Source organism: Mustela nivalis, assembly GCF_964662115.1.
Source record: "Mustela nivalis genome assembly, chromosome: 18".
In the NCBI taxonomy this organism is placed as follows: Eukaryota; Metazoa; Chordata; class Mammalia; order Carnivora; family Mustelidae; genus Mustela; species Mustela nivalis.
The window spans coordinates 26,511,280-26,536,131 of NC_139037.1; the positions used below are offsets into that span (position 1 = coordinate 26,511,280).

Sequence of the window (24,852 nt, forward strand, 5' to 3'; positions counted from 1 at the left end):
GGAAGCATGATATTCACTACATTTAACAGCCAAAGGTCATAATACTCACTACATGTAGACACCCAAAGGCTACACACACACACACACACACACACATACACGGAAAAAGGGGAAGTAGTTTATAATATTGAGATCAAATTTCAGCCGTCAGAGAAAAACTTTCTGGAGGAAAAGATTATATTATAGTGCTACCTCTTGCCAGCACCATCGGAAGTTCAAAGTAAATTAAAACTCTGGGAGTAAAAACCGGAAATCCCTCCACTCCCATCTAAGCAGGGGCTGAAACCAGGGGTTTAGACCATAATATGACCTAGAAAGCCTGGAACCTTGAGGTTTTCAGTACAATATGGCTCCCAGCACCCTAGGTGATCAACAATTGTATTAATGCTAATCCCTTACATCTACATACTGCTTTACACTTTATAGACAGTGCTTTCACTTTTATTCCTCAATCCTTCTGGTGGTAGAATCACAGTACTTTACTTTCCCACAGCTTGTAGTTTGGAAAGTATCTTCACACACTGCGCTATTATTTTACAGAAGAGACCCAAGAGATTAAGATACTCGTCTATGAACGTGTACGTGGTAGGTGAGGGGCCTGGACAACTGCGGGACTCTATTCAGTCACAGACACTTCCAACCTTTTAAAGTTCAAAGTACAACACTCCAGAGGGAGCAGCTTCATTCAGACAGCTCTATAGGATAGAACTGGACAGTCTCAGTGTACCATCTCTGCCCCCCTCTCCCTCCCCAGAGACAGGGAAACCGAGGCACCAGGTAGAACAAAAGCCTCCTCTAGAGTCACACAAGAACTGATGCTGGGATAGACTCCCCCACCCACCCACTCACCCACCTGCACTACACCCAGAAACAGCTTAATCCTGTGTTTGAGACACAGGTCGGTCTCCAGAGAGGAAAACCCTTGCCGTTACCGCTTCCCTCTCTACTCCCCACCCGGGCTTTCCTACAGATGGTGGTCTCTGCTTTCCAGAACCGCTCAGCAACCTCTCCCGAGGGCCCTTACCCATTTTTCACATCGGGCCTCCGGAGTAAAAGAATCCGCTAGCTCTGGCTCCCAACTCCTAGTCCTTTTCTCTAAGGGATCTCTCGACCCCAAGGCATTTCTGTCTCCCAGGGGAAGGTCCGACTCCAACCCGAGCCACCTAAACCTTAAACTCCACAAAAGAAAACCCTCCCAACGCCTCCTCCAGTTACCCCTTGCGTCCAGGACACTCCCGAGGAAAACCCCTAAATGTCAGGAACCTCCCGAGAGCTACCTGCCTCTCACCTGGGCCCCTTTAGCCGCGGCCTCCTCGGAAGGGCGACCCCCAAAAACCTCCGCCGATCACGCACCCCCTAAGGGGGGGAACACCCTCTTCCAGGTACCTCTTCAAGCGCCTTCAGCAACGGGCCTCAGCGGAGAACCTCCGGGCTGCTTCCTGGGCTCTGCCCAACGCCGCTCCCTCCCGGGCCCCTTCCTGGAGTCTCCTCCGGCACCAGTCGGGTCTCCCCGCCGCAGACCAGGGTGTCTGTTCCCCTCCCTCACGGACGTTCCCAGGTCTCCGACTCCCCCCGGTTCCGTGTCCCCAGTGGTTTCCCAAGAGCAGCGCGGCCGGGCTACGGCAATGACTTATCCAGCTCCAGGGCCCACCCGAGGGAGGGGGCGGCCGCGGCGCGCGACTCCTTTGTGACAGGTCCGAGAGAGCGGTAAAGATGGACGCGAGGCCACGGCGCTGCCATTACGCGCTGGGGCCCACCCCCGCTTCGCACCGCCCCTGCCCTCCCTCAGTCCCCTAGGAAACGCCCCTTCCTCGGTGGCAAGCCCTCTCGCTGACAGCCAGTCATCTTTCAGGGAGGATACCACGTGACCACACGGGGCGACCCGCCCCTCAAGCGTGAGCCGGCCAATCCCCTTGCTGAGGTGAGAATGGCCCAATCAAGTCTCTCGGGCTAGCTTTCCGGGACACCGGATTTCCATCTGTCTCCCGGGGAGGAAGAGGGATGCGGATTGGGTTACGCCGCCGGAAGCGGGGCGGAATTTTGTTGTGGCGGTGAGGAAGAGGAAGCCCTGAAGGGTCAAAAGGAATACAAAAGCAAAGGCTATTTTCTTTCTTTTCTTCTTTTCTCTCTCTCTCTCTCTCTTTTTTGTCCTAAAGAGCGAGCGGTCTTAGCAGTGGCTTAGGGGTGGGCGTCGCCGAGGTGAGGGGGTCTCGCCTCCCGCACGCTGGTAGGTGAGTGTGGCCTGGGCCCTACTTAGCTTGGCAGAGAGACCTGGGCTCCAGCTTCTTCGCTGAGGAGATGGGGGGCTACGTTTAATGTGAGGTTTAGGGTGAAGCCGGTTCTCAGTCTGCGCACTCGCCTAAGTGCTCTGAGTCACTGGGGCCAGGGGCTTGCTGGGGTCCGCCTAAGTGGAGCCGAGGGAGCCCGCGGGAGGGCGTCCCCAGTCGTGTGGGGAAGCATCCCGACCCTTTCTAGCGGTCTGGGGACTTCGGGCCTCTTGTCGGCTCTCCTCCACCGTTTCTGCTAGCTGGGAACACCCAGGCTCCAAGGGAGGAGCGGGCTCTCTCGCAGGGGTCTTGGGAGGGCTCCAGGCGACTCAGGCGATGTGGGAGTGACTGGAAATCTTTGAATCACAGAACTCAAGTGTAGGATGGGAAACACACTTACTATGTACGGTGTACCATTTGCTGTGCTCAGTGCATTTTCTTCTAATAGATAACAAGCCAGCATACTCGTTTTGCAAAAGAAAACTTAGGAAACTAAGACCGAGGGTTGAAGGATATTGTTTGAGAGTTGTTTGCCCACGTGAATGTCTGTGCACACAGGTGTAAATGTGGAGACCGACTCGTTCAGAGCAGTGGTTCTTAATCTAGTAGAAAACAAGATTTTCAGCGGCCCGTTTAAATGCAGATTCTCCGACCCTGCCCCCAGACAGTCTGACTGAGTAGGTCTGGAGTTGGGACGGGGGAAGCCAAGTGCGGGCCTGGTGGTCAGAATTCCCAATGACCTCTTGTGTACCAGCTGAGAGGTAAGGTTTGTTCATTCTTCAGCTCTTTGGCTTGTTGATGTGCTGACAGGAACCCCATAAAATGATTTGGAGGGCACTGCTTCTGAAATCCTTGAATCAGTGTTTATACTCCTTTTTGATACAAGGAATTGAACTAAAATAAAGACAGCTTTTACAGTCTTTTAAATAGAGCACAAGAGGAGCTGTTGACAGTTTTTAGGGGTCTGCAAGCAAAGGCCGGCCAATTATTTTTCTCAGCTGAAGTGGTGTTGCCTTAATTCCTTACAACCAGGAGGGGCTGTGTCAAGACCATTCACCTGGCTAGCAGTCTTCCTTTCTCCTTCTAAGAATCTTGATGTTTGGTTAGAGTTAAGCTGTTGCCTCAGATATTGAAAACCACATAGCTGGTAAGAGAAGTAACTAGTGTGTGGTTCCGCCATAGGCTCCACCATATTGTAATTATGCCTCTGGGGCAGCGGAATTAAAAAACTTAGTCTGCTCACTATTGATCACTTTCTGAAAATGCTTTGTCTTCAGTTCTTCATATATGGTCAGTTTCACTCGTTATTGTAGAATGTGTTTTTGGTTTTTTGGTTTTTGGTTTTCTGCATTTTCATGATGCAACTGTGGAAGTGTTTTTGTTTTAGTCCTGTAAAATTCTTGGCGAGTTTATATTCATATATTGCTTATGCCTCATTATATATCGCCTTTGCTGATTTAACACAGAGCCTTTCACTCTAATGTCTGTGTTTCTTTCTTTTTTTTTTTTTTTAAGATTTTATTTATCTAAAAGAGATCACAAGTAGGCAGAGAGGCAGGCAGAGAGGGAGGGGGTGAAGCTGGCTCCCTGCTGAGCAGAGAGCCAGATGTGGGACTCCATCCTAGGACTCTGGGATCATGAGCCAAAGACAGAGGCTTTAACCCACTGAGCCACCGAGGCCCCCCTAATGTCTGTGTTTCTTACTCCCTTTTAATTTTTCCATACTTACATCCTGGATAACTTCTTCTTCATTAAATCTCAGTTTATTTCTAATCTGTTATTACACTGAAATCTTAAATTCAGTTAGTGCGTTTTTTGGTTTCTGAGGTTCTATTTGGTCCTTTTTCAAATGTGCCATGCCACTATTTTACAGTTTCTTATTCACTGCTGTTAATTTTGAGGTCTGGTTTTTATTCTTTAAACACAGTAAGCGTTGTTTTATAATCTATGTGTGCCAGTTCCACTGTGTGAATTCACTTTGGGTTTATTTCTTTTGCTCATTATTCCGGCTTTTTTTCTTCCCATTTCACCTTTACTTTTATGGTTTAGTTCTTTGGGGTATTGGGTAAGATGGAGAAGGGTGCAGACTCTGCACCTTTTGTGAACTCCTGGCTTTGACTTTTGTTTCTGTTGCTTCATAAGGGCCTCAAAACAGCAGTTTTCAAAGTCATTGTCAGAGAAATCCTTAGTATGAAAACCAGTTTGAATATTGGGCTTAATTTCTGGTATCACCTTTTCTTGGGTTTTGGCCATATTTTTTACTATCTGGTTAATCTCTGTGTTTAAGAATTATTTAAAAATTTCTTCCAGATTTTGTTTTTATCATAGAGGTAGAGGATTGGTCTCAACTACCTAGCCCGCTGTTTCTGGAAATGAAAGTCCCCCACCTTTTTAAGATTTTTTGTTTATTTGACAGAAAGAGAGATCACAAGTAGGCAGAGTGGCAGGCAGAGAGAGAGGGGGAAGCAGGCTCCATGTTGAGCAAAGAGCCCAATGTGGGGCTCAATCCCAGGACCCTGAGATGATGACCTGAGCCGAAGGCAGAGAGGCTTTAACCCGAGAGAGAATCTTAAGTAGGCCCCAGGCCCAGTGCAGAGCCTGCAGGGCTAGATCCCAGAACCCTGAGATCACCACCTGAGTCTAAATCAGGAGTCCCACGCTTAACTGACTGAGCTGCCCACATGCCCCAGCCCCATTTCATTTTGATTTTTGGAATCTGAAATTTGTGATTTCAGGGAATCTTGAGTTAAAGATCATTTTTCTCTGTATACCTAAAATTTTTACCACTGTTCCCTATGCAGTGTCCGAGCCACTGTCAACGTTAAGCTTCCCTGGTTCTTTTTTTTAGTCTTCCTTCTGTGAACTCCTCAGTGCTTAGCTTCTGTCTATTCTCTTATAGCATTTAACCTCATTCTTTTCCCCAAATTGCTTACATGCCAACCTTATCTTTTTTTCTGAATGTAAGTTCCTCATTTGCTAAAAAGTAGAGTACCAGCTGAGTACCTCGCACTCTGTGCTTCTTGTACGTGATAGGTCACCTGTCAAGATTGACCTCAACAATACAATTGAATGAGTTAGTTGGCCTTGTATGGCTTTTGAAATGAAAAGCCTTTTTCCCCTTATATTTAGTCTTAGGAGTTAGACAAAACCTAGTGGCAGTTGGAGGTGTAGGGGGAGTAATTTAGTGTGGTTTATGTTCCAAAGCCAGCCTAGCCAGTAAAATAGTGTATAATCAGAGCTACTTTCGAAAATTTTTTGCGGAGGCATCATATTGGATATAGGTATACCCGCACAGCAAAATTCCAGCATGGCCAGGTTTTTCCTCCAACTTTGAAACAGATGCTGTTTTTCTTTAAGTCTCAGGTGAAGTAGCTGGTTTGCGTTTAGGAGTCATAGTGTGTAAACAAAACAAAACAAAACAAAAACTAATAGAATTGTACATAATGAAGGAAGTGCTTATACACTAACTAAGAGGGTTACGTGGACTGGAGAACTGAGGATCAGCTAAGGGGATTGGTATTTTATGTTCTCTTTTTCTTCCAGTGCATATAGATAAATTCAGGGTAATTGCACGTATGGTGAGACTGTTCTTGTGCTATGGAAAGCTCATTGTATATATAAATTTATTTAAAAAAATTTTTTTTTATTGTGTGTGTTTTTTTAGATGCCTGGACAACCAGAAGATTACTACAGATTGCTCTTTATAATAAACATTTTTAAATATGACTGAAATCGCATATGCTCTACGCAGATGTTTAGATTCTTTTAGTCTCCTTTGCTGCTGGAGTATGTTAAATAAGCCTTAGTGTTAGACTGAGGATTCCTTTGTCAAGTAATAAATGCTAGTAGTGTTCCCTGTTAGTAGTTGTCACGCTCTGAAGTTTTAAAATGTATAGAGAAAGCCCTCTTGATCTGAATTACTTTGGCCTGGTAGAAGTGACTTCCAGCAGAAAGCTATCTATTTGGAATCGAGTTGAGTTTGCCAGATGGCAAATTCCTCTTAATTGCTGTCCTGCATTTTGAAGTCCCATGTGACTTAAACATCATGGTAAAAATGTTGGAAGGGCAATACTTAAGTATATTTGCTGATAAAAGGAAAGTAGATTGGCCTTTTGTTTTGCTACCCAGAGAGAAGCCTTACAACACCATAACACAGAAATCCGATCCCCTCTGGTGTATTTTTATACTACTGTCTGTCTAATGTTAGAATTTGGAGGGGGTAGTGGCCAGTGATGTAATACTTAAGTAGTCTATCATCACAGAATTCAGTTCCGTAGGAAGCCAGATCTCATTAACTTGTATAATGGCACTAGGTAAAAGGAATAATTTTTCAAGTCAGCAATAACAGTTACTTTGGGGGTAGCAATGTAAGCTTTCTGTCTTGTATAGCATGCTGTGTAAGACACTGAGCCCGTTTTGTCCCACCAATCTGGAAATTAAATACCACAGTCTCCAGTACAAACACAAGACTGCAGTGTTTAACAGTTACTTTGGCTTGAAATATAAGAACTTTGTTGTTTTTTTTTTTTGGATGTCAAGCAAATTTGAAAACTATGTTCTTTATTTGTGTCGGTTTGAAACTTTTAAGTTTGGACAAAGTGATTTTGGTATGGTTTTGGTTTTCCATGAGTTCTCTATTTGGAGAAGTTAGATAATCCTTTTTAAAAATAATGTAATGTTTAGTCTGGTAATTAGACTTGAATTACCTTGGAAATAAAAAAGCTATATGAGTAGAGGAAGGTTGACAACATGTATTCTTTTTTTTTTTTTTTTTAAATACTTATTTGACAGCACAAGCAGGGGGAGCAGCAGAGGGAGAGGGAGAAACAGGCTCCCTCAGTGAGCAGGGAGCCCGATGTGGGACTCGATCCCAGGACCCTGAGATCATTACTTGAGCCAAATGCAGACACTTAACTGACTAAGCCACCCAGGCACATGTATTCTTTTTACAATTAAACACACTGAACAAAATGAATATTCCCAATGTAAGTCCTCTTTGTTCCTACATGAATCTTCATCCCAGACTTCTGGGCTTTGTGTTTTTAATTGTCCTAGCAAATGAAGGGGAAAAATAAGAGACTTGTGAAAATTTTAGCTAGGCCCTTGGAATTAGAAATAAACAATTTCATTTCCAGTTTTTGCCTCCTTCCAGAATGAGGTAAATGAGCTATAGGTAGTTATCACCTCCCTCTTGCAGAATAAACAACCAATGAAAATTGAACTCAAAAATGCTTTGTGTGGGAGATATTTGTCAGTGTAACAGAGCATTTTTTAGTCAGTAGAAATTAAAGGAAAGTAGTGAGTTATTCTTGAAGAAGACACCAACTGTATAATACAGGAAAGCGATTTAATTTTTGGTCATGTCTTTCCAGCTATAAAATTTTGTCATGTTTTAATAGAATTCCCTATGGGACATAGAAGCTTGAGCAAATGCTTATGTAACATCTACCATTTTCTATAACTTACATTGGACGATACCTCGGAATACTCACGTGAGATCATTCTTCCCTGCTTGAATTCTTCAGATTCCCTTTATGGTTGGTTTATTCAATAAGTGTTTATTATCTGCCTAATATATGCCAGACACTCTAATAAGCACTGTGGATACAAAGGGCCGCTGGAACAATCACAAATGACAGAACATAATGGGTGGCAAGTTAACAGATTGCTTGAGTAGGGGCGAAAGGAGAAACAGGGAGGCTGATGGAAGGGTGTTGTAGTAGCCCTTGCTGGATGAGGCCCTGAAAAGAAGAGATTAGCAAGAATTCTTCTCTTAGAGGAGGATTAAAAAGAGGTCATTATGAGGTGGAAACAGCAGAACTTGGTGACTGGGGAGATGTAGTGAATTGAAGGGAGGAAGAGTCTAGGTTCATGTCTGGGTTTTCAGCCTGGGAAACGGGATTGATCCATATTTATACCCTTCATCATTGCCCCGTACCTGTACCATTCACTTTGGCAATTCATTATGTGTACTGTTATCTCGTGGTAACTAGTTCAAGAGTACTAACTCTTTTGAAGTTGATTTCCTCTCTGCACCACATAGGATCTGGCACAGTGCTGGACACAGAGTTCAGCATTCAGCACAATGTCCAGTTTATTTAAATTGAACTATTAATAAAACAGTAAAATAGAGAACCATGCTAAAGGGAAAATACAGAATTACCCAATTATATATACATGTAAATTTTCCTAATTTCTCTGTTTGGTGTGATCCCTTTGCTTATGTATTATGTATCTAATCCCTGTGTTTATATCACTGATGCATTTGCTCTCCACTCCTTGGTATTTCTCTCACTCCGTAACCAGTCCAGGGCTTAGCTTTAGTATTTTGTAGTAATGGCCAACCTTTCAAAACATTTTGAAAGCATGTGTCAAACACTGTGTTAAGTGCTTTGCGTGAATAACCTTGTTTATCCTCCCCAAAGCTCTCTGTTATGCCGGACTGTTTTAATCCCCACTGGGGAGTGCAACCTGTGGATGAGGGAACCAAGACTCCAAGGACCTAAGTGACTTGCCAGGGCATACAGGGTATACAGCTTGTAATTGGCAGGACCCAGGCCTCCAGATTTCAGAGTATAGTATTTATCACTACCTGTGCTGCCTTGTGTAAGGAGACCATCCCAGAACGTACTCGTTACACACTAGGGGGACTGGATTAGGTCGTAGGGAAAGGTGTGTGGAGTGAAGTGTGCTTCTTGGCTATGTGTATTTGACAGTGACCTTTTGACTTCTGAGAAAATCTGAATATTTCTGGAGAAGGAATATCCTGAACATTAGCGAGAATACTCAGGAGTGTGACCCCTTGTTCATGAACATTTCTGTCCCGGTCTCTGACCTCTCCTAACACAGAAAGATGATCAGATAGCCAGGAGTGCCACTGGTGACAGTGAAGGCAAGGAGGAATGATGGTTGAAGCACCAGGGAATGAGGACCTGTGGAAGGACCTGTAAAGTCTAGAAAGAGAGGATTGACCAGTGTGAATTCTAATGTTGCCCCTTTTATTTTTAATCTATTTTTTTATTTAAAGATTTTATTTATTTGACAGAGAGATCACAAATAGGCAGAGAGAGAATGGGAAGTGGGCTCCCTGCTGAGCCAAGAGCCCAGTGCAGGGCTCCATCCCAGGACCCTGAGATCATGACCTGAGCTGAAGGCAGAGGCTTAACCCACTGAGTCACCCAGATGCCCCTAGTCTTGCCCCTTTTAAACTCACAGAAATTCATTATAATTAGGTTGGCCTTCTAGCTTGTTTTATTTTGAGATCAAAGGAATATAAGGATTATAATACTAGCTGTAAAGAGCAGACTTTCCTAAGTGTTCATTATTTTGACTTTGTGTTTTCAGGAAGGCCTCCCTTTGAGAGCAGTAGTTTCTCTGTCAAATTCTAGAGCCCCTGTCTTTCAGTTTCCTCTTTTCAGTGTGCTTCTATGTTTACATTTTCAGTAACCATCTCTGATTCCTGGTTTTGTCCCTGTGGTGTGAAAGATGGTTAATAGTTAATAGCACAGACTCAATTCTTTGGGTAGAAGTTGAATTCTAACATGTAGGAGAAAAAGATTGGTGAGAAAGAGAATAAGAATTTCTTGGAATCCTATATGTTTATCTTTTCCCAAAATTGATAAGTGTTGGGAAGATGGTTATTTCTCTAGAGTTTATATTTCAAATTCAAACCCTCTGCACGTGTATCTTGAAGGCTTTGTCCCTTGAGTTTCAGGGATCTTTGTTAAAGTTAAGTGGAGGTAGGTTCTTCATTTTCCAGAAAATTCAGCAGGCCGTAAAAATTAATGATATTTTCTTAATTTTGAGTTATAAGAATAAATCAGTCTGCATTCTTATATAGATGGAAGCACATGAGATTTTAGGTTTTCTTCATTTTGGCCTGCTAAAACACTTTTTTCAGTATTAACATACATGTATTTTTTCATTTATTAAAATGTACAATGAAAATGAAGAGATGATTTAATAGGAATGCCAGGGCATTGTCATTTCCTAATATTTATTTCCCAGGTTTAAATCCTGTACACTGTGATAAGTTCACTGCTTTGAGACACTATTCTTTTTCTCTATTTCATAAGATTAAGAGAACTAGGGATGTTTGGCTTAGAAAAGTGGCAGATTAGGAGGAACGTGGGAGTTGTCTTCAAACAGTTAAAGCATTTTTGGGTTGAGAAAAGGATTTGGCTCCTTTTCTGTAGTCCCAGTGGATAGAACCTATGTGTGGAATTTATAGGGAGACACATTTCAATTTGATTTAAGGATGAAATGTTCTACTGGTCTGATCTACTTAGGGTGTCAGCTGGCTGGGAGCCAGTGCATTGGTCCCTGTTCCGAAGTTTTAGAATATGAGTTGGATGAAAATCTGGGGATGTGTGGTAGATTCATATGTTGGATGGAAAATCATATTAGTTGGAACATAAGGACCTGACCCTCTCTGAATTACTTACCAGGAAACAAGGGTGAGGGGAAGAAACAGATAGTCAATTTAGGGTGAGGGGGGAGAGCTATAGCCAACTAACAGACAATAAGAAAGGGGGACATCGAGAGTCCAGTGTGTCTCTCCCATTCATGAGAGTCCCAATTTAAGACACTTAAGAATGCATTGGCTCTTGTTTCATAAGAGGTTATTCTACAGAAATTGAGGGATTTTTTTTTTTGGCATGGTTAGCAGAGACAGAATAATTGTTTCTGTAACAGGCCTCTGGCTGGAGACATTGAATGAGGCTAAATCAGAGTATCCAGGTTGTGGACTTTAGGTGGAAACAATAGCTTCTGCCAATGAATTTGGTTTTGTTTGTAGTAAATTTCAAAATTCTCTCTCAGGGTTGTTACATTGAACTAAACTTTAGCTGCAGTGGGATTTAGGCTAAAACTATTGTCTTGTTCAGAACGTTTGGGTTTGTTTTCTCAGCTTCCATTTTCACCTTTATTAAAATGTCTACATGAACATTTTCAGCCTGAAATTTGGTATATGAAGAAAGCTGAAATTGACATGTCCTTCTTTTCAGCCAGGTTCCCAGGTTTCTGGGGAGGGGACTAGTGAAGTGGGTAAGAGTATGACTTTTTTATGTCATACCTGGATTTTGTTCTCAGCTCTACCATTTACCACCTTTTATTACCTTAGAAGAGTGACTTAACTTCTCTGGGCTCCCATTTCTTCACCTGTAAAGAGATAATATTTCTCACAGATCAGTGGGAGCATAATGAGATACTATGCATAAAAATGTGTTTAGTGCATGATAAGAGACTCAGTAAAATGGCAGCTACTTTATTTTTGTGCTGTCAGTAGACTTTTTTTTTTTTTTGGTGAGGGGAAGGGGAGAGAGAGGAGGGGAGATAATCTTAAGCAGACTCTGTGCTGAGTGCAGAGCCCAGCTCAGAGCTTGATCTCACAACCCTGAGATCATGACCTGAGCCAAAATCAGAGTCAGAAGCTTAACCAACTGAGTCACCAAAGCGCCCCAGTGGAGACTTATTTTTGTTACTAGGGGTCATCTTGGAATGGACATTGAGTTGTGCAGAGTACTTGTTTCCTTGTTAGGGTGTAATGCTATGAATAATATGTCTGAGTAGAGAGTGAATTCCACATTTCTTCAAAAGGAAAGAAATTAGCAAAGAAAAGCAGAAAGGCTTAAAAGGAGTAATTCACACTCTATTACTATTTCCTTCTCCCTTCTTTCTGAAGAGAGGTTCAGGTGGAAGTATCTAGATTGGGATTTGGGAATCTTGTGCATCAAGATATGCATAAAGTGGCTGAGGTCATGGTGGGAGTGAGAAAAGAGAAGGACTAGAGATAGACTGGATTTTTTTTTTAAGGTTTTTTTATTTATTTGACAGAGAGATCACAAGTAGATAGGCAGGCAGAGGGACGGGGTGGGGGGAGCAGGCTCCCCGCTGAGAATAGAGCCCAATGTGGGGCTCCATCCCAGGACCCTGAGACCATGACCCAAGCTGAAGGCAGAGGCTTAGCCCACTGAGCCACCCAGGCGCCCTGAAGATAGACTATTTAATGGCATAGATTTGTAGCTCACAGAAAGGAAGGTCAGGAAAGAGATGGAGGACTCAATGTAGGCTGGTGCAGAGGACACTGAATCTGAAGTTGGGAGGTCTGGGCTCTAGTTTCACTTTCTCCAATTGGGGTTTTGTGTGCCTTTAGGCATATCCCTTCCCTGCTATACAGACTAGACTTCATCTCCAGGGCTCCTTGAATACCTGAGTTTTTCCATTCTGAATCCATTTGGAAACAATAACATGCAAATGGAGATAGTGGAATGTTCCTGAAACAGGAATTTCAAGAAGGAACAATGTCAGAAGTCACAGAAATAAAGGAAGTGAGATCTAAGAAAAAGATAGGATGCCTGGGAGGCCAATTTTTCTAGAGAGGGACCAAGAAGTATTTGCAGTGTTGGACTTACTATGGAACAGCACATGATAAGAATCATTCCAGGTCCTCTTGCTGACTTCATAAATAACATAAAGGTTAATAAAACTGCCTGATACATTAAGAAAAATGTAATCATGTGCTTCACCAATGATCTATAAATTAAACGACTAGAAGATTTCTTCAAAGTTGAAGGGAATTTTGAGGTAGTCTTGCAAGGTGAGACAGAGTTAAAGCTCCTTGTTTCTCTTTAGAATTTTTTCTTTTTAAAGATCTTATTTATTTATTTGACAGAGAGATTTCACAAGTAGACAGAGAGGCAGGCAAAGAGAAAGAGGGGGAAGCAGGCTCCCTGCTGAACAGAGAGCCTGATGTGGGGCTCAATCCCAGGACCCTGGGATCATGACCTGAGCCGAAGACAGAGGCTTTAACCCACTGAGCCACCCAGGTGCCCCTCTCTTTAGAATTTTAATTGCAGTTCTCACTTAAAGTGTTTCATTTGTTTTTTGTAGACCTATTGCTCCATTATGGATGGAGGGGATGATGGTAATCTTGTTATCAAAAAGAGGTTTGTGTCGGAGGCAGAACTAGATGAACGGCGCAAAAGGAGGCAAGAAGAATGGGAGAAAGTTCGAAAACCTGAAGATCCAGAAGGTATATGGGCTTATAGTCCAGCATTCAACATAAAGATCTCTAATCTTCCTAATAGCCCTGCAGAGTAGGTACTTATGTCCTAACTTTGGAGTAAGGGGGTCTGAGGCTCAGAGGCGTGCAGGAACCTACATAAGGCCTCTGTGGCCATAAGCAGAACCAGGGTGCTCACTGTCCACTCCACTTGCTGCCTTCCAGAAGATTCTGCTAGTCCCTTCTGTCTATACAAGTGGATATAGGATCTGAGTGACTGAGAATGTGGCTAGTTTGTAGGGTGGGCCTGCCCCCCCATCCAGTTAATGTGTCTCAGGCAGTGAGCCCTATTGACATTGGTAGTTGTCTTAGAACTGCTGGCCCCTCTCCGAGCTCCCAAGGGAAGCCATGGGCTTTGTACTATTTTTGTGTTATCCTTGCCCTCAGATCGTGCAGAGACTTGATCTTTAAAATCCTTTGTGATTCGAAAATAATGTGAAAAATTCTAAAGTATGTGCTTTTTCTTCCCCCTCCCTTCTCCCCCCTCCCTTCCTTTCAGAATGTCCAGAGGAGGTTTATGACCCTCGGTCTCTCTATGAAAGGCTGCAGGAACAGAAAGACAGGAAGCAGCAGGAGTATGAGGAGCAGTTCAAATTCAGTAAGCTTCCGAAAACAGTCCGACACTCTGCAGGGCCTCTTCGAAGCCTTTTGCCTCATGCGACACTTTTTCCAACTAGCCATGGAACTGGCTTGATTGTCTAGTCTCTAGACGTTCATTTGGTGGAAAAGAGACAACCTTCTGCCTTCTAGACCACATTGAGCATTTTTGTTTAGAGCTCAAGATAGCCATTTTAATTCTGTGCTAATGTCTAGTAATGGGAGAAATGCCTTGATTTTATGCCATGTTACCTCTCCAGAAGCCGAGGTGTTTACACATTCTTTCTTCTAATCCTCTAAAAGATCGGCTGTTTATTTTAAAAAAAAAAAAAAAAAAGGAGAAAGAAAAATCTTATTTGACTGTTTTCCCCTTAGCTTGCTAAGTGTTCCTTATTTGGTTATTTCCTCAGAAAACATGGTAAGAGGCTTAGATGAAGATGAGACTAACTTCCTTGATGAGGTTTCCCGGCAGCAGGAGCTCCTGGAAAAGCAACGGAGAGAAGAAGAACTGAAAGAACTAAAGGAATACAGAATATCCTTTGTGTTTTGAGAAATCTGTACGGTGTCCCTTCTTCTCATCAACGTCTATAGATTTGAGTTTCTTCTTTTTTAAAATTTTTTAAATTATTTATTTATTTGATAGAGATCACAAGTAGGCAGAGAGGCAGGCAGAGAGAGAGAGGAGGAAGCAGGCTCCCCGCCAAGCAGAGAGCCTGATGCAGGGCTCTATCCCAGGACCCTGGGATCATGACCTGAGCTGAAGGCAGAGGCTTTAACCCACTGAGCCACTCAGGTGCCCCTGGATTTGAGTTTCTTCACAGATTGAGTGAAAATAAGGTTTTTCTGTCCAGTGACCCCTGCATTCCCTTTCAACACTGGTGTCCCTCTGATTGAATTACCGGAAGTGATTTATGGGGTTATGTTGCATGTGAGAGTCTGTTGTATTCAAAAGTCTAGATCCTTTAGGATTAACTAAAGGCCTAAATCCTAATAGTACCCGGGTATTTTTGCCTTGAGGGATTAGACTCTGAAACAGATGGGCAATGCAGAAAACTCATCCAGGGGAAAAATTGGCTTCTGAGTTTTAAAAGGAAATGTTTAGCAACTCTCCTGTGTCCATATTAGGACCTTCCCTAGAAGTGTAGCCTGGTCTGTCCCCACAGAAGGGTAGAGAAAACAACAAAGATGACTTCAGTTTGGCTCAGTATTGCCTTTTTCTCCTCCGCTTGCATTAAATAGGCATCCCATCTAGAACTTGGCTGAGTCTGAATTCTCAATTCTGTGTGCCACACCCCCTGACTCATCACACTGCCCTTGCCCCCGCATCTCTTCTTTTTCTGCTCTTTCTGATCTCAGTAACAGCACTCCTATGCCCCCACGTGCCTGGGCCAAAAACTACTTCCAAAATGTACTCCAGATCTGTGCAGTTCAGCTCCCTCCGTGCTGCTTGGGACCACTGTGACCACCAGATTAGTCTCTGCTTCTGCTCTCGCCTGCAACAATCCATTCTGCAGACAGCAGTCAAAAGGAACATTTGAAAACATATGTGGAATGATGTCACTTTCCTGTTTGAGACACTAGTGGCTTCCTGTGATATTTAGACTTAAGTTAGACTTAACCAGGCCTTGCACAGTTTAGGCCAGACCTCCTTCCTGTTGTGTTTTGTACTCACTCTTTCATAGTTACTCGACTCTAGCCTTTTGGTCTTCTTTATGTCTCTGTCACACTGAGCTTTGTGATTTCATTTCAGGGCCTTTGTATTTGTTTTTTGGTCTGGAATCCTCTGCCTTCAGATTTTATAAGGCTGGCATTTTGTAGCACTTGAGTGTCAACTCACATCTCCTTCCTTCCAGAGACCTTCCCTAGGTACCCCATATAACATTTCACTGAACCATGTCACTGTGTATGATGTCACCTTTTATTTATTTATTTATTTAAGATTTTATTTATTTATTTGACACAGAGAGAGATCACAAGTAGAGAGGCAGGTAGAGGGAGAGGGGGAAGCAGGCACCCTCCCCACTGAGCAGAGAGCCCGATGCGGGCCCTATCCCCCGACCCTGAGATTATGACCTGAGCCGAAGGCAGAGGCTTAACCCATTGAGCCACCCAGGCACCCCTGATGTCACCTTTTAATAGTAATTTTCACTATCTGAAAATCTCAATTTGCTTACTGGCTTGTTTGCCTCTTTACCACTAAAATGTAAGATGCATAAAAATAGTGATCTGGTCATCACTGATTTCCTTAATGCCTGGCATGTAGGTTCTTATTGTATATGTGAACAAATTAATGAATGACTCTTAGGAGAGGTGAGTGAAGCCACCACAGCTTTTTTCCTATGAGAAGGATTATTTGACTATTTCAAGCTTGTATGTTGAATAACCTCACTAGTGTGATTGAATAGGCTTTACCTCTAAAATGAATGATACAGCTGCTTGTATGTGCTAGTTGTTTTTTGTTTTTGTTTTTTGTTTTTTTTTTTCAGGGAGCATGTAGTATGTCCCATTAAAGAGTTATGTAGGAGGGGCTCCTGGGTGGCTCAGTGGGTCAAGCCTCTGCATTCAGCTTAAGTTGTGATCCCAGGGTCCTGGGATCGAGCCCCGCATCGGACTCTCTGCTTAGCAGGGAGCCTGCTTCCTCCTCCTCTCTCTCTCTCTCTGCCTCTCTGCCTCCCTGTGATCTCGGTCTGTCAAATAAATAAATAAAATCTTAAAAAAAAAAAAAAGCTATGTAGGAGAAGGTGTGGGCTGATTCTCAGGGATTTGGTTTAAATCAAGGTGACTGACAGTGGCTGAGATAAGGGGGCAGCATGGGTGCCCCAAAACCTGCTGTGAACTGGTAGCAAAAGACATGTCTTCCAGTCCCAGAGTTCCTAGTGGAATTTGGCATGGCACTGAAGATCGGGAAGTCACACCTCAATCCCAGCTGCTGGATTGAAGCTGACTCTTCTGGAGCTCCCCTCCCCTCCTACCCTCCCTGGTGACTCCAGAATAATAGTGTGCATCGATGTTTGTAGAGGGGGCAGAAAGATGGATTGAATTGTGTCAGGCACCAGACTTTTTCCACCTCAGGAAATACGTTAATTATACCAATCACTAGAATAATGTCTTCTTTTATGTGCTTAATTCAGCAGCCTAGCAAATAAGCTGCATCTCCCAAAGCAGCGTTCTGGGGAGCAGTGTTGGTTTGGTGTGAAGGTGCAGGGCCCCTCAGTTTTCAGCTCAAAGGGAGGAGTAAGTAGGGCAGCAGTAAGGTGGGAGAAGCTTTCCTGCCCTGCTGACATTACAGCACAACATTGGGGAGGCCCCAGAGGTGTTGGATTTTCTTGGAAACTTGGTAAGTTCTGACTGTCTAGAACTGAACAGCATTCTAACCCACTGATACATAAAGCAGGCATCCTAGCTTGCAGGTAGCCAGAGACATGTGGAGTTGGAGGAGATGGAACTGAAGGGTTAGCCGTTTGTTTTTTGAAGCTCTAAATCAGGAGCTGGTTCGATTGTTATAATATGACACATTTTATGATGTGATACTTGTAAAGGCAGAGAAGCTGTGGTTTGTGCCATAAAAACAACAGAACTCTTGTTTGCTTTAGGTTAAACCAGCATTTAGCAATTATTATATGTGTTAAGAACTATGTAATTTTAAAAAGTGCCTCATCTAATGAATTCTTTGATATTTTTGAGGGGTGTTTGTGTTTTTAAAGCATTTTAGGGGGAGAAGAACTTTAAGCTTAAAAATGGCTTATGCTTTGGCTATGGATCAAAAGTAATAACTTTACCCCCACATGTCCCCCAAAAAGAAAAGTTAGAGGCTTTTTTTCCCCCCACTTTAAAAGAATAAAAAGTGAAGTGCTGGTTTCTGCTCGTGTCCTACTATTATAAAAATGCATGTGTTTTGTTGTTAATTTTTTCCATTTTTGTTTTACTTTTCAATATTAAGAATTCTGTAAGAGTTTATCCCTTACCGATGGAGTTGCAGGTAAAAATCTGCATGCTGGTGTTTTTTGTCAATTGGTATTAGAAGGACGAAATGTGATTCTTTCATTTTTATTCTAGAAAACCAAACGTGTAATGCTAACATTACCAGCTTCCATGTTGACTTTGAAACCTGGTTTCAAAAACACAGAATAGTACTGAGCATTTTGCATAATCCCCATGAATACTGCAAATATTTAAGGTAACTGGTGCTTGTAAGAGCAGAGTTAGTGCCTGAAGAGTGATCAGAATGAGAATTTCCTGATTTCTGGTACCTAGTTTTCTTAGTGTTCAAAGACCATATACCTCTCTGCCCACCTGCTCGGACTGATAATACCTCCTTCTTAGATTTCTTGGTCACTAGATGTCACTATTGTTCCAGTAAGGCACTGCTACCTCTTAAAGAATTGCACCACATCTAACACTTAAAATTCTTGCCTAATGGATTGTGAGAATATGAAATGGAAGGAGGGGAAGGGCTGGTGGAGAGAACAGAAGAAGGTGACAGACCTTGACACGCAGAGATGGGTCGCATGCCTGTAAGCAGTGAAGTTACAAGTGAGCTGGTTATACTTTATTTTTTTTTTTTAAAGATGTGTTCATTTATTTTAGAGAAGGAGAGAGAGTGCACATGTGACCGTATACAGGAGGGGCAGAGGGAGAGGGAGAGAGACTCTCAAGGTGCAAGTGAACTCCAGAGAAAGCATGAACAGGGGGAGGGGAAGAGGGAGAAGCAGGCTCACAGAAGAGTAGGCAGAAGATGAGGCAACTTGATGTAGGGCTTGATCCCAGGACCCCAGGATCATGACCTGAGCCAAAGGCAGATCCTTAACCGACCAAGCCCCCCAGGTTCCCCTCGTTGAACTTATAAAAACTTTTTGGTTCATGTGTTGTATATGCACTGGGGTTTCTCATTAAGATCACCTTGAAGAGAGGGGTGCCTGGGTGGCTCAGCGGGTTAAGCCTTTGCTTTCAGCTCAGGTCATGATCTCGGGGTCCTGGGATCAAGCCCTGCATCGGGCTCTCCACTCAGTGGGGAGCCTGCTTCCGTCTCTCTGTCTCTCTCTGCCTGCCTCTCTGCCTACTTGTGATCTCTGTCTGTCAATAAATAAATTAAATTAAAAAAAATAAAAAGATCACCTTGAAGAGAGGTTTAAAATCATTTCCTGGGCCTCTGGAAGTTCTCATTCAATAGATTTGGGACATGGGAGGGACTCTTTTTTAATGAGCCTTAAGGTGCTTCTGATGTTATCTTGTACCATCAGAGCCATCTGTCTTTGTGGTATCCAAGATTGAACGCCACTGATGGTCATAGGACATTCTGCAAGATTTTATTTTACCCTTGAGCAAAAAAAGCAAATACTTAAAAATTTTCAGGGAAGCCACATTTTTTTCTGTGGCTTTTGTATTTCTTAGGATCTTTGTTTACCCCAGCAAACTGGCCCTGTTTGGGGGGAGGTTTTCTGACTGTAATTCAGATTTTCACTGAGAATCAAAGGGGAAAAGGCTGCTTTTCTGTAATAGATTTAGCTTGATTTGCCTTCTTTCTCCATGATTACCTTCATTTCTCTTCAAATCAGCTGGATATGATAGGCAGAATAAAGAGGAAAGAGTATTGTTTTGATATAAACAGAGTAAACATTACATGGCAGACAGGAAGAGCTAGTGGATTATGTGTCTCTCCTTGACTTACCATTGTCCTGCTATAGCTCTTTTTGTTTAGTTTGACCCTTAACCTCTAACACAGTAATCTCAACAAAGTTGGAATTTCTCCAGAAAACAAGAAGGAGGTGGAGAAGAAAGTGGCTGTGAAACCCATTGAAACCAAGAACAAGTTCTCCCAGGCCAAGCTGTTGGCAGGAGCTGTGAAACATAAGAGGTCAGCCAGCACTCACACCACTTCAGTCTCCCTCTGACTGTGTACTCTGAAATGCCACTTACAATGATAGCCGGAACAAACGGTTACCTAAGCGGCAGTCTTGGTGACTTTTCTTTGGTAGCCCTACCGCTCTCTCCCCCCCAGATTTGGTGTGTTCTGTATTCTTGGAACCTTGTCTCTCTGATTGTTCATTCAGCAGGGCAATAGCTACTCTTCATTGGGCACCTGTCATGTGGCAGGCATTGTGTTAAGTGCTTTCCATTGTGTTAATGATCTTAACTCTTTCCACAAGTCTACATAGTATAGGTTTAACTGTTAAAAACCTTTGTCCAAGGTCACAAAGTAATAGGAGAGGTGGACTTCAATGTTTGAGCATCTGTTTCTAGGCAAATGAGATAGCGAGTTGTGTGAAGGGATTTGGGTAGGGTGTCATGGGAGCAGGGAGGAGGAAACCCACAGCTCCCTGGGGAGGGCCTGTGAGCTCAGGTTGGGGAGGGCGTTTGAGGGGGATGTTGACCAGGTAGATGACTAGGGCTTTGACAGGCAGACAAGGAGGAGAACATCCTGGGCAGCGGGAATAGCAGCTACAAAGGCACTGTGGCCTGTGAGACCATGGAAGCTGTGACTGTGGCACAGACCTGACTGGGCTCCTTGCTGATTGATGTGGGGTGGTGGCATGGCCTAAGAGGTTTTGTAAGTTCTGTTTTAGTTTTGCTCCTCCCTGCTAAATCTTGAAATGGCTCCAAAGTAATGAAATCTGGTTGTTTCAATTTGACCTACAATACCATGGATGAAATAATGTTACTTGTTAGTGCAGTCTATTAGGAAAATCAATATGGCAGCTAGCCACATGTTTTCAGGGAAGTGTGTTGATGCACTGTTGTGGTTTGGCGCCCCATCCGTCTGCTGCAGATGTTCCTAGGAACATTACTTCCGTATAAAAATGTTGTCATGGTTTAGCAGTGCAGGGGAGGAGTAGCAATAACCTGAAAAGGGCCAGTTACCTGAGCCATGATTTATTCCTTTCAAGTTTTTCATGGGAGGGGCAGGCAGAGGGAGAGGCAGGGAGGGAGAGAACGTTAAGCAGGCTCCACACCCTGCGGGGAGCCCGATGCAGGGCTCCATCTCTCAACCCTGAGACCATGACCCGAGCCGAAATCAAGGCAGATGCATAACTGACGGAGCCACCCAGGTGCCACTCTTCCTTTTAAGTTGACAGAAGCTTTCATGCCTGGTCCAGTGTATTTCGGCATTTGGTCCTGGGTCGTTTTACTGGACTTCTCCAAAGTGGGCACTTAGATACTTCTCAGCAGTGTCTTGCTGTTAGCAGACCTTGCTATTAGGACTGCCTCCCTTACTTAGTCCTTAGCTCACCTTTTATTAGATCATCATTTATTGTTGTTTTGTGTGGCAAGATGCTAAATGAGTCTCCTGGGGCAGCATTTCCTCATCTACCCAGGCTTGGGTTTATTAGAATCACCCAGGAGTTTGTTAATGTGAATTCTAGGCCTCTCACTAACTCTGGTTCATTAAGTTTGAAGTGAGCTCTTGGAGTCTAATCTTTCAAATCGCATGGATGATTCTGGTGCTTGTAAAAGAAAGTCTGATGGCGGTGTGTGCCTGGGACATGATCAGCTGATTGAGCCAACCTCTGTGCTCCCTTTTCCTACCCTGCCTTCCTCACCCCATGTTTCCAGATCTGCTTGGTCGTTCTTCATGTCTTTACTTTTAGTAGTTTTGGGGTGTGTGTGGGGGGGTGGTGTTTGGTTTGGTTTCAGCTACCTATATAGGTATCCCTAAACAGTATAATGGCTTGCTTGGTTTTGAACTTTATAAAAATGATTTCATTCTGTATATGATCTATGAATTTGGTTTTCACTCCAGTTGTTTCTGTGATTGAAACAATTTTGTGTGTTTGTTCACATATATATAGCTGTAATTCATTCATTTTCCTTGTTGTATGATTGTGCTTTATATGAGATACCAAAATGTGTCTTTTCTCTTGTGGATGGATGTTTGAACCATGACAGATGGTGTTGAAAGGTCCAGGGCATGCTTTGTTATGTATGTGCAAATGTTTCTCCAGAGCTCTGCTGTCCAGTATGATAGTCGTTGGCCACCTGTGGCTATCTAAATTCAAATTAATTAGAACTAATTTAATTAGTTCTAATTTAAAATCCAGGTCCTTCGCCACACTAGTCACATTTCAGGTGTTAAAAACCCATTGGAATTAGTATGTGGCTAATTGCTGCCCTACTGGACAGCACAGATACAGCAATATATAGTGATTTTGTAAAGTACTGTCTCCTCGTGGTCCTAATTTGCATTTCCTGGTAACAAATGTAGCTGACATATTTTGTATGTTGATTTACCATTCATATGTCCTATTATGTGGAAAGTCTGTTCATATATTTTGCCATTTTTCTACTGGATTATTTGTATTTTTCTCACCATTTATATCTTTTCTTTTTACTTTCATTAGTTAATTTTAAGATTGTCAATATATTTGATTTTAAGGTGGTCAGTTTTTTGTTTTTGTTTTGTTTTTTAAGTAGGCTCCACTGCCAGCCTGGAGCCCAATGTGGGTCTTAAACTCACGACCCTGAGATCAAGACCTGAGCTAAGATCAGGAGTCAGATGTTTAACCACCTGAGCCACCCAGGGCCCCAGAAGCTAATTCTCTAGCAACATTTACTAAATATTTCTACCTTTCCCCAGTGACCTTCAGTGTCACCTCTATCTTAAATCCTTGGGTTTGTATGGGTGTTCCTTGTTTTCTGTCCCTTGGGTCTGTTGGACCAGTACCACTCTGTAATTATTGTAGTTTTTATTACAAAAAAATCTTGGTATCTGGTAGGACAAGTCCTCTTACATTTTTCTTGGAGGTGTATTGTCTACTGTTGACCACTTTGTTCTTCCATATACATTTTAGATTTTGATATGTTAAAATTTTAGATTTAGATTAAATTTTAGATTAAGGTCTCATGTTTATTGGGATCTTACTAAATGGGTTGATGGATTTATGGAGAGAACAGATCTTTATGGATGTCTTTCTACACATGGCATATATCTACATTTATTTGTTTCTTTAATGTCACTTGATACAAGTCTTAACAGATTTTTTTCCAAAAGGTTGTATATATCTTTTGTTAGATTTATTCCTAGATGTTTTAGATTTTATTTTTCTGCTGGTTTATAAAAGTGCAGTTGATTTTGGAATATTTACATCTAGCTACACAGCTCTTACTAACCTGAGCAGTAATACTCTAATAACTCTTACTAACTTTTATCGGTGGATTGCTTTGAAATTTCTATGTAGAGAGTCACTATCTGTGAATAATGACAGCTTTATTCTCTTATACCTTTTAACTTCCTTTTTTCTTTTAAAGAATTTATTTATTTATTTATTTGATAGAGCACAGAGGAAGTAGGAGAGGGAGCAGCAGACTCCCCACTGAGCGGGGAACCTAATGTGGGCCCAGGACCCTGGATCATGACCTGAGCCAAAGGCAGATGCTTAACTGATTGAGCCACCCAGAAACCCCTGATTTCTTTTTTTTTTTTTTTTTTTTTCCATATCTTAGTGCACCAAGCAATTACCGCCAGTAAAATGTTAGAAACAATTACTGTGCACATTCTTGTTTTAGACAGAACATTTATAACTTCTTACCATTAAGAATAGTTGTTATTGTTTTCGTTTTTTCAGATCTCTTTTATTTTTATTTATTTATTTATTTATTTAGCTCATGAAGGCTTTATTACACATTGTCATATCATAGGTTGAAAAATGAACTTCAGATGCTGATCAGATATCTTTTAGTAGTTTAAGGAAATTATGTTCTTAGTTTGATAAGGTTTTTTGTAGGCACAAATTGTTACATTTTGTCAATTTTTTTCTGCTTTTGAATTTGTGGCTTTTTTTTTTTTTACTCTGTTATGGTGAAAAATTTAAGGATTTTTCTATCTTGTATTCCTGTGATAAAACTAGCTTGGCTGTGGTGCCTAGGTGGCTCAGTGTGTTAAGGCTCTGCCTTAGGTCATGATCTCAGGGTCCTAGGATTGAGGCCCACATTGGGTGCTCTGCTCAGCAGGGAGCCTGCTATAAATAAAATCTTAAAAAAACAACAAAAAAACCCAAAAAACTAGCTTGGCTGTGATGTGTTATTTTGAAATTTTTGGCGGGGGGCCGGGCGCCTCTGCTTTTGGCTCGGGTGGTGATCCCGGGGTCCTGGGATTGGGCCCTGCATTGGGCTCTCTTCTCCGTGGGGAGCCTGCTTCCTCCTCTCTCTCTCCCTGCCTATCTCTCTGCCTACTTGTGATCTGTCAAATAAATACAATCTTTAAAAAAATAAAATAAAATAAAATAATTTTTTAAAATGAATTATGATTAACATACAGCATTATTAGTTTCAGATGTATAACGTAATGATTCAGCAATTCTGTGCATTACTCAGGGTTCTCTATAAGTGTAGTTACCAAACATTATTACAGTCTTATTAACTATAATCTATGTTGTGCTGTATTATAATTATTAACTCCACTGGGTTTGGTTTGCTAATATTTTGTATAGGTTGTTTCGTCTGTGTTCATAAGTGAGACTTGGTCTCTTCCCTCCCCCCTCTACTTTTTCTGATTTTGATATGAAGATTAAAAGTAGCTTCATAGAAGGATTTAGGGAGTGTTCTGTCTTTTTCTGTTCTCTGGAGGAGTTTGTGTAAGATGGTAATGTTCTGTTTTGTGAAAATTTGGTAGAACTCCTCTATATAATCAATTTGGTCCCTGCCTTTTAAGATTTGGGATTATAGGGCTATTTAGGTTTCTTCATGTTTGTTTTTTTTGTTTTTTAGAGATTATTTATTAATTTATTTGACAGACAGATCATAAGTAGGCAGAGAGGCAGGCAGAGAGAGAGGAGGAAGCAGGCTCCCTGCTGAGCAGAGAGCCCAATGCAGGGCTTGATCTCAGGACCCTGGGACCATCTTCATGGTTTTTTTGAGTCAGTTTTATTTAGTTATATTTTCTGGGAGTTTGTCCATTTTGTCTTGTTTCACATGCATTCGCTAAAGTTGGTA

The 24,852-nt window shown here is 42.4% G+C and overlaps 2 protein-coding genes across 7 annotated transcripts in view; one reads left to right on the forward strand and one right to left on the reverse strand.

Annotated features, from left to right (window-relative positions):
• Positions 1 to 1,867, reverse strand: part of RSPRY1 (ring finger and SPRY domain containing 1) — a 46,003-nt gene extending 44,136 nt beyond the window's left edge. Inside the window, exon 1 of one of the 2 annotated variants that reach the window (XM_082712423.1) lies at positions 1,387 to 1,867. The gene's annotated coding sequence lies outside the window, so the exon portion shown is untranslated. Of the gene's footprint in view, positions 1 to 1,288 lie in introns of both variants that reach the window. The other variant, XM_082712422.1, reaches the window with a different exon arrangement.
• Positions 1,868 to 1,898: 31 nt separating this feature from the next.
• The window catches only part of PSME3IP1 (proteasome activator subunit 3 interacting protein 1), a 35,726-nt gene continuing 12,772 nt past the window's right edge, over positions 1,899 to 24,852 (forward strand). For 2 of the 5 annotated variants that reach the window (XM_082712484.1, XM_082712480.1), the window contains exons 1-5: positions 2,004 to 2,231; positions 13,158 to 13,299; positions 13,829 to 13,927; positions 14,337 to 14,458; positions 19,647 to 19,780. In XM_082712484.1, coding sequence (XP_082568610.1) covers positions 13,173 to 13,299; positions 13,829 to 13,927; positions 14,337 to 14,458; positions 19,647 to 19,780 — 482 coding nt within the window. In that variant the 5' untranslated portion in view covers positions 2,004 to 2,231; positions 13,158 to 13,172. Of the gene's footprint in view, positions 1,922 to 1,962; positions 2,232 to 2,825; positions 3,029 to 13,157; positions 13,300 to 13,828; positions 13,928 to 14,336; positions 14,459 to 19,646; positions 19,781 to 24,852 lie in introns of those variants that run through there. The other 3 variants (XM_082712481.1, XM_082712483.1, XM_082712482.1) reach the window with 3 other exon arrangements.